Source organism: Rutidosis leptorrhynchoides, chromosome 3 (genome assembly GCF_046630445.1).
Source record: "Rutidosis leptorrhynchoides isolate AG116_Rl617_1_P2 chromosome 3, CSIRO_AGI_Rlap_v1, whole genome shotgun sequence".
Classification (NCBI taxonomy): domain Eukaryota; kingdom Viridiplantae; phylum Streptophyta; class Magnoliopsida; order Asterales; family Asteraceae; genus Rutidosis; species Rutidosis leptorrhynchoides.
This window is the reverse complement of record NC_092335.1, coordinates 167,282,599-167,292,453: the sequence shown is the minus strand read 5'-3', so window position 1 is coordinate 167,292,453 and position 9,855 is coordinate 167,282,599. Positions and strand designations below refer to the sequence as shown.

Genomic DNA, 9,855 nt, shown 5'->3' with positions numbered 1-9,855 from the left:
AATCATCAATCATATATGCACTCTCGATACCCTAAACGTTTTATGATTTTTCAGGTATTAGCCTTAAAAGTTCAATTATATAAAGACGGAGATTCAAATGTATGTTGTGTTGATGTGTGCAATGTGATGTGTGCATAAGGATGATGTATCCTGGTCTATAATTTCTTACTCAATTAACTGCTGTATTATGAAGTCAACAAGAACTCATATAAAGTTATAATGTATCCGTCTTATGCCTCAAGTCAACTGTACCAGTTTTAGTGCGACCCATCCACTTTGCCACCTATTGACTTTAATCATGATTTGTTACAAAATAACTTGTCATATTACACCGTATAATATGATGTGCTCATGATCAATACTAGACTATTGTACTGATTGTAGTGTATCGTCACTTGGTAGTACTATTGGTATAGGGCTTGACGTTCAGCGCTCGCTTGGTGCTCGAGCATTTTTTAAAAATGGATCTAATTATGTGAACGGTTTCAGGCATCCCTTTTCAGTTACCGAATCACTAGGAGATGACTGTTGGAGACAACAGGCCACAATAGTTGAAGCTCTTAGTAATCAATGATGCTGGTTCTTCGTGTGCGATTGGTAGAGCCAAATTGAAATCTATTGTGAATCGGTAAATTTCATTATTTCCTGGTCATAAACTTTTTAGTTGCAACTTGGTTATATTAATTGCATCACATTAGTTATTGATAACTACTGTTGAATTCTATTATTCAAAAATAAATGGATAGGTTCTTTTTCCTAATAATAACTAATGAAAGTTATGTTGTTTTGCTTATTGTGCAGATTATTGCTGTTGAAATCCATTTCTTACTATTAACATTCATCATGGATCGATTCAATTAATCAATTATGTGTAATTACACTTCTGTTTATATATTATTTTAGAGACAACCATGATACCGCATACCATATTTATTATGTGTCTGTCTTTAATTGGTTGTTCATTGTTCATTTAGTCCTTATTTGTTATATGTACACAACCTTTGCCTTTTCTATTTTAAATATTCTAAAGGTCTGTCTTTTCTGTTTGAACACTCGGTATCAATTAATAAGGTAGTTTTTATGATGGGTATACTTATTAGATTCTATTTGCTTCATTTATACATATAAGCAGACCTTATACATTTATACTTATTTTCTTCAATATCCTTCATTTTGGTTCATTTTGCTTCATGTATGGTCATGTGGATTTGTGTTGGTACTTATCTGGTTTTTAAATCCATAACTGCAGGTACATGTTTCATGGTGATGTGGATTTGGTTGGTACATATTTGTTTTAAACGATATTATACAAATGTCACAAATGGATACTGGACTATGGCACATCTGATCAAGAATAATGTGGTTGTTCCCGAATCTGAAGGTAATTAGTGGCTATGAGTTGACATTAAGTAATTAGTTCTCTGGCTTTTCTGTTTATATGTGGATTTGGATATATCCCTAAAACTTATGTGTTAGCAAATAATTTGTGCAGTGTATTTTAAGATACCATTGACAAAGACAATAAAAGTGTTAGTTTAAAACGGGATATGATAAAAACAAACCTGCCTACTGAGTTGGTCACAGTGCAGTCAAAGTCAGCAGCTTCTATATGGCAATTTGGGCTGCAAAAGGTCAACCCTAATCCTTCATTATCCCTTACTGATTGATTATTTACATGATAATATAACCTGCTATCTATGTATCAATAGTAGGTTAAAATATTATTATGTATCTAGGTATAAGTTGATTATGTTTAAAGTCATTTTGTGAGGAGACTGTTCATCCAGTCATAATTTTGACAATTTTTTTTTTTTGTCAAAATGCATCTTTTTAGCAATGTTTGTTTTTTGAGTTGTGGTACTCTTTTAGGCTGGTTTGGGGTTAGTTTAATGTCATGCAAAATACCTCATTAGTTGATTTCATTATTATGGATCAAAAGTCAACATTTTGACATTTAGATTTTAGGTGATTATTTAGAAGTTTTGGTGTTTAGCTTGGTGCGCTTAATTGCCCAAGTGCTATAGCTGGAAGGTCACTCAAGGGTTAAAAAAACATGATATGATTGCAGGGGATGTAGAGTACACTTTCATTTTTCTGATTGCTTTGACTTTTTTGAGTTGACTAGGTCCTTGGTATTGGTTTTAACCAGTTTGACGATTTATTGGTGTTAGATTTAACATTTTGGTGTATTTAGTTGCCCTTAATTTTGCTAACACATTGTGTTGGGATGTTTGGTGGGTCTTAGTAAAGTTGTGGCTGTTTATAATTGTATGAATTATGATAAAAGTAACATAAATGACAAAGGAGGAAACTGTATATGGTTATGGTTGGTATTCTGGAATTTGCAGATTTGTCTTTTATGCACTAGATTATAAATGATGTTTAGTTATTGTTTTATAATTTGATGACGTATTTTTGATATTTGGTGTTTATTGTAATGAAAGGGTTACTGTGATTTTTGTTAGATTTATATGTGGCATTATTGTCGTCGCAAGTTATGGGTTGTATGGCTACCAAGATGTTTTTAATGGGTAAACCTTGTTAATGATTTATGTTATAAATTATAATGTTGGATCGATGTTGAAATATTGTTTATATTGTGTAGGCATATTCGACATACATGCTGATCAATTACATTAAGTGTGGCTAACCTGTTTAACGTCTATAATCATCTCAACATGTACCAAAGAAGTACACGTTACCAGCCCAACCTATTTTGTCATCTTTACAAATAATTGTAGTCATATTCTGTTATATGATTTCTAATTATGTAATTTGAATCTCAGGATGATGACAACATGGCAGTGAGTTTCCAAAAAACATGCAAAGAGTGCAGAACTTGCTATAGAGTTTCTTTTATATGTTCCAGCAGTCATTTTTAAGGAGCAGGTAATATCAACAAAAAAAGGACGTTTTCTTGAAATGGACCTTCTATCTTTTTTGTTTAGCCAAGTTAAGTTCTTTTAACTTTAATTAGTCCACTCCAGAATTGTCATCTTAAAGTTCTTGATGTTCCATTAAGTTATAGAAAAATTACAAAAACACCACCCACAAATGACGAGCTACCCAGGAGGGCGAGTAATCCGACCCCATACTCTGATGTACGCAGCCCAGCAGGATTGCTCCCTGGCTGTTTCCAACCCTTCGCTGGCCACCACTAAATATTCGTCCTAAACGAGATTCGAACCTGAGACCCTTTGATGTACTCAGAATGTTTTATTTATTTATTTATTTATTATTATTTTCATTTTTCTAAATTGAACTGTTCTGCGGGTTTTTAGTGCAACTTTACATTAAACCATTACATACAACCATCTACCCTGTTTTTGTAACAAAGCATGAATGATTAGGCAAGTATCAAGGTGATGAATGTATGGAGTTATATTATTTTCATAGGTTGAAAAGGCTTTAAGTGAAGGGACTGCCAGTCAAAATGCACATATCATGTTCGTATCACTTGCTTTAAATTAGTTGGTAAACTAGATGACGTGGACAGGTTGGGTAGTGGGTCGATATGGGTATGTTTTTATAACGCTGGTCCAGAAAGGTGAAGTAGGGTTGATCTGACACATCCGCAGTAGTAATTCATTCTAACTAAAGTGTTTAGGAGGTCTTAAGCTTTTGGGAACACCTTGTGTGACTATCAGGTTTCAACCCATTTGACTCTTTCCTTTTTAGCCAAGTTTTAAAAACTCGGTTAAAAGTGGGTCAAAATTGCTACCTCATATTTATTTATTTATTTGTTCATTTAATTTATAACTTCATTCTTCTTCAGTGTAAACTCCTTGAAGAAGAAGAGAAAGAGAAGAGCGACGAAAAGAATGGAAGGAACGCAAAAGGGCAAAAGAGAAGGAAAAAGATCTTCGTAGGAAAGAAAGGCTCAGAAGTAAAGACGGAGGGAAAATGTTCTCAGCCCACTCAAATTCCCGCTATTCTCGAAACTGATAAAGACGATTTAACAAATATTGACAAAGGACTAAATGTATCACGGTACAACGAGAGATCACATTGTTCTCATAATAGATCGAGTGGTAGGTTATACTCTCCCGCTTGCAATTGCTACCAGCACAATGTTTGTATGTTTGAATGCTTGAGTTTTGTTTTTCTTGATCAATTCCAGAAGAGAACATAGGATATGCAGGATATATGGTTATATCTTTTTAATAGTCTCTACAATGTCTCTAACTGGTACAGATCTCCAATACATGAATATTGGGGTAGTCCTCGAGTCATTTAAGCCTCTGTATTATAGCACTTATGTGAAGACTAACTTTATGAGTTAAGCTTTAAGACTAATGATTAGCAAACTAATTCATGTTAAATGGTACCAGGGATGCGAATACATTATTACTACACCGCAAATATGTAGTTAGTTAGCATACCCGATGGGATCCGTTCACTTGGTGTTTGAATCAGTTTTTTTAAGAGGCCTAACTAATTATCCGGAACATAATTATGCCCAACTACTATAACGTCTACCTCTTATAAGGTGGATCTATTCAATTTACTATACCCAATTCACACATTCATTTTTGTAAATTAGGGTCACTAAGTATGCATGTCAATCCCATCCCCAAACATGAAATATCCACTTTTGTTGCTCTTCTATTCACTTATTCTCATACTTGCTATGGATTAATTAAACATTGTATTGAACTTCATATTAGTTAAATTTTTAGTTAACTGTACAAGTCCAGATATAACATTATGAATTATATTTCACAATATTTATCTTTTTTTGTTTCCCAATAATTATTCATTCAAGTACATTTCTAATATCGCTCTAAAGAGTATTCATTATTTTTGTCAACAAAAAAAAATACCTCTAAAGAAGTTTCATATTCTCTTATTTAAAAAAACCCGCGAAGGCGCGGGTTATAAACTAGTTTCTGGTAAAACTAAATGAATGACTGAGATCAAAGAACTAGAATTTTAAGTATGTACATGGTTCTCAAGATCTCCATGGAGTTTTCAATTTTTCATACAATTTCGTGGATGAATCAAGAAGATAATTCTAGAGAGTTTTCATAAAATTCTTAAGTCTTCCTTGATCTGGGTTGAAAACCTGAAAGTGAGCCTCAAACTTAGTGGGTTGGGCCACAAAATGTAATAAGCATTGATATTTTTCACCACCTAAGCTCGCAATGTCCTCTTGGTGCCATTCACATGATATTTTTTGATCTTGTCCACGAACCCCCACAAGTCTCCGACCACTCAACATACTTCACTATTGGGTAAGTTACACTACTTGACCAAGAATTTTGTATAGCTCGGCCCACCTCATCTCCGCATTGTTTGATGCAATTAATATATTTCACCTCACGATCGAACAAAGTCACAAGTGTTAAGACATAATCATAATCATCGTGTAATTCATAAGAGTATAAAGATTAACATGATTTTCTTTATATGAGTTGAGAGACGATGAGGATGCCATAAGAACAAGTTAGGATGTTGATCTTTTACTTGAAACTCTTACTTAGTTGATGGAATTTTGAGTAGTAGTTATGTGCTGTATTGGGTAAAAAATATTGAGGTGTGCATAAGGCCATAAGCTTCCATTTATAGAAGAGGTCAAGTTCGGAATCAACTCTCATGCATTAAGGAAGGTAATATCAATAGTTTTCCATCAAAACATATTAAGATAACTTCATTATAGTGATATAATTAAGACTCAATATTATTGTGATAAATAAGACACAAATCAATAGTAATATAACTTATAACATACAATAAGACTTTACATTAAGGAGATGATTAATATGATCATCTCAAAAGTCATATAACATTATATACCATAACTAATATTACATCAATAATAATGATACATGAATAGACTAGGACATTATAATGAATAATATAAGAATACTAACAAGTGTCATGGATACTCATCGTTCCGAGTCACCTCGTCTCCATGATAAAGTTTAAGAAAACTTATGTGAAAGATTAGATGGATCTTTAACTTAAGCGGTAATTCAAATCGATAAGACACATTTCCAACATGTCCGATCACCAGAAAAGAGCTTGTGTATCAAATAATATTAACTCAACTCGTTATCTTCCTCATCTCCTACTAAAAATATTCATTCTGATTATATACATGGTTTATGAAATTTCAACAAATTATACTTTTCATCAATCAAATAATTTAAACCGATAAGAATCATAAGATACATTCCCAACGCTTTTTCATTTTACAAAGCGGGAACGCCTCTCGTAACAATTTTGGCAGAATGTCTGAAGTTGGAGAGAAAGTGTTGCTTTCTCGTTGAAAGCGACGCCTTTGAGAAGAAAGAGTCAGAGAATGCATCATTTTATTCCACGACCGCATATGGTTTTCAAGGAGGATGGCCGCTTTCTCCAAACATACTGGGAGTCGCTCTGTTGCGTCTGCGTTGGCGTCGGATGGAGTCGACACCGCCATCCGATCATCGCCCCACTCTGTGCCGACATCGAGGTCGGCGTCGAGGCCCCGGGGTCGAATTGGCTACGTTGAATTAGGGAATGGGTTTGGCCGATAATTTCAAAAACTGGAATATCTTTGGGCTATACGTTGAACTTTAGTGATTGTAATCTTTTTAATTTAGTTTAGTCGTTTGTTTTTCTTTTTATATTTTCAGTAATTGCATTTTTTTAGTTTTTAGTTTTTTTTGGCAAAAATAACAATAACACTAGAACGGATCCGAAGATCAAACAGTACAACCGATAAAAAAAATCCAACAACGAGCCTTAATCCAACTAAACTAACAAACCAAACGGCTCACTAACAGGGGTGAACATACCCGTTTAATCTAGAAAACAAAGTAAGACCAAGACTATAACTAGCGGAGACTTAAAAACCGGTTACACAAACATAGAAATAAAAAATGATATAGCGGGGTACCCGCCGGAAAAACACTGAACCAACAGCCGGAAAACAAATCCGACCGCTAACTTAACAACCAGCGCAATCCGGCTAAAAAGTACCGACCGGAAAAACAAGAACCGCCGGCGACAGCCCTCAACCACATACCATAATTAAGAAACACAAGAGAAAATCTCCACATCCTCTCGTAACAAGAACCAGAGTGCCGAAAAAGGCACTCGCCGCCTGGACCCCGTACAAAGAGACGACGGAGAGTAAGATTTCCGGCAACACAAACCAAAATCCGGCAAGTCAACACCACGCCAGCACCCCACCTACACCAAGATCCAACGAACTATAAGCTTCGAGAGATAACAGATACCGAGGTAGACTTCGGCCAAACACCCGCTGACCGGAAAAGCAAAACACAACCGGAAACAAGATCGGAGCTACTGGCGAGAGAGAAGGTAGGAGGAGGTCACCAAAAACGAAACAAAACCCGATAGCCGACAAGGATCGCAACCTTGCAACCACCTCCGTCAAGTGGTCGTTGACCGGCCTAAAAACCCACCGACTTGCCGGAAAAGAAAAATAAAAAAGAAAAGAAAGCCAACCACCGGCGAGATACGGTGGTTGGGGAGTGAGTAACACGATTGGGCGACAAAATGGAGGAAGATGAGACAGCAGCAATGGTGGAGGTTGTAAATGTAGGGTTTAAAGGTTTAATATGAAAAAGAAGTCAAGGATAGAGAGAAAATACAGGAGAGAGGTTTTTCTTTTTCATCAATTCCTGCATTTTTTTTAGTTATTAATGGAAGTTCGTCTTGATTCACAAATTTATTTTATATAAAAATAAATATTATTAATTAAAAAATGGAAGGAAAAAAAACTAATAAAATAATAATCAGACACTGAGAAGGATACTGAATCATATAACGAATCAGTCCCCATTTTTCACTCCAAGTCTCTCAAAGTCCTGCGAGACTTCGAGGAGACACCGAATTATAGACCATCACAACTCGAGTCTTAGTGCTCTGAGAAAAGAGTGCATAAGATAAGTTTGAAACTTTTACTTTTTCAGGGTCAGCCATTGAAGGAAACCATGTGCAAGTCACCAATACAACTTCAAATACAACAACAAATATCTCTATCAACGGCTTTTTAAAATTCAACAAACAATAAATATCTCTATCACCGGCTATTGATATTTTGAGATCATCTAAGCAATAAAACCAATACGTACAGTCTAGACAATGCTGAAACGAAATCTCTCTAAACTCCTGCACAGCGAGCAACAGTGTTCACTTAGGGACTTGAAATTAGCTCTGGCACAGAAATAGATTCATACATTTGATTTGAATACACAAATATATATTAAAAGTTCTAATGTCAATCACAAACGGAAACAAACATAAAAGGAGATATTTTCAAGATTTTGATTTACCTCATACTCGAGTACACGAACTATCAAAATCATCAGGAGCTACACGAGCGATCCAATTGCTAAGAGTCTTCTTAATATCCGAGTGATTAACATACGCCAATTCATACATACTACATAAATTCACCACAAACGTCTCGTTCAAAGCAGCAGTCGGGACCCGCTCCAATGCATTTTCCAATACCTTAATAGAATCAGATAAATCCCTCAAATACATCAAACAAAGAGCTTTATTATTAATCGCAACCACATCAGAATCATCTCGATCAATACACTCTTGATACTCTCTTACAGCAGAAACATAATCCTTCCCAACCATAAACATCATCGCCCTATTCCTATTCACAAGATTCTTCATCTCGGTTTCTACTTTTTCATCACCAACAATTTTTTCAACACCACCAAAACTCACTTTTGCACCTTCTAAATCACCTAATTGCATTTGAATATACCCGAGCTTTGACATCAATACAGCTCTAGCTACTGGGGTCGAGTCACGTTTAATCAAATCTTTGATTAAATCCAAACATACCACATACTCTTTATGACTCAAATGATGACTTATTATTGAGTTAATCACCAAACCTTCACGTTTCTTCCATATATCATCTGAAAAACCCGGCCCACCTCTAGTTGTTTCTGTTTTCTCCCTAACAAACTGTAACAACATATAAAACCTATCGATAGTTTCTGCACGGTTTCCCACTTTAGAAGGGAGTTCAGCGTACAGCCACCTCAAAGCAAACGGTGCCATTGATCCGTACCGATTAGGGTAATGGTTCGGATAATTTTCGTAACTATAGATAACATTATCGATCCCGTTTTCAAGCGTATCAAGCTCTGTAACTGCTTCGGAGAAACGTCGAAGCTTGGTGAGAGCTATGGTGTTATAAGTGAGATAAATTAGGTGTTCGTGCGGTTTCGAAAGTAGAGACTGTGTTCGAGCGCGAGCTACTTTATCGAGGATCGAACGCCACGAGCCCCGACACGCGAGATCTTGTAATGAAGATAGCTCATAACACATGTCATTTAGTGAGCCAAAATCATTGTTAAGTGGATGATCGAGAGTTGTATTATTGGTAATGGAGGTGGTTAGGGTTTCAGATTGATCTTCCATTTGAGCTGTAATGATAGATACAGAGTTGTGCTAAGTTATTACTCCGATATAAATAATTGCACAAATTATAAGCCTAAAAGGTAAAGAAACCCTAAATTTATGAAATTGGGGGATTTAAATCTATGGATGAATACAGTAAACACTGCAATTGAAAGAAGATTGGATTAATTTGATGAATTGATTATAGAAACTAAACTGTTTTTTTTCTGATGTTCTTCGATACGAAAGCAGGTAGATCCAATGGCTCAGCGTTCGGGAAAATGATTAAAGGGAAAATAGAAAATAAAATTGAGATCAGAGATAAAAAATTGTTATAATTCAGTAGGCTTATAACTACCTTTAATGGTTATAAGAACAAAGAGAGAAAAAGAGAGAAGAAGGAGAGAAGAAATATTGATATTGATATTTCAAGAAAAATGGTGCACCTTAAATGGTTACCATACATGTCTATTT

General features: G+C 35.2%; 1 protein-coding gene and 1 long non-coding RNA gene across 4 annotated transcripts; one reads left to right on the top strand and one right to left on the bottom strand.

Moving 5' to 3' along the window:
• Positions 1-376: 376 nt before the first annotated feature.
• LOC139896982 (uncharacterized) lies at positions 377-4,169 on the top strand. Its single transcript, XR_011776408.1, has 6 exons — positions 377-628; positions 1,250-1,381; positions 1,493-1,631; positions 2,606-2,691; positions 2,787-2,889; positions 3,776-4,169. It is a non-coding gene; the product is annotated as an uncharacterized lncRNA (long non-coding RNA).
• Positions 4,170-5,947: 1,778 nt separating this feature from the next.
• On the bottom strand, positions 5,948-9,652 carry LOC139896981 (uncharacterized). Of its 3 annotated transcripts, none has more exons than XM_071879619.1 (2): positions 8,289-9,652; positions 5,948-6,073 (listed from the first exon to the last, which is right to left on the bottom strand). In XM_071879619.1, exon 1 carries the CDS (start codon positions 9,400-9,402, stop codon positions 8,290-8,292), a length of 1,113 nt encoding a protein of 370 aa, XP_071735720.1. In that variant the 5' UTR covers positions 9,403-9,652; the 3' UTR covers positions 5,948-6,073; position 8,289. The 3 variants fall into 3 exon arrangements, with proteins under 3 accessions (XP_071735720.1, XP_071735717.1, XP_071735718.1); XM_071879616.1 differs by lacking the exon at positions 5,948-6,073 and adding an exon at positions 7,931-8,169; XM_071879617.1 differs by lacking the exon at positions 5,948-6,073 and adding an exon at positions 7,931-8,124.
• Between the last annotated feature and the right edge of the window lie 203 nt (positions 9,653-9,855).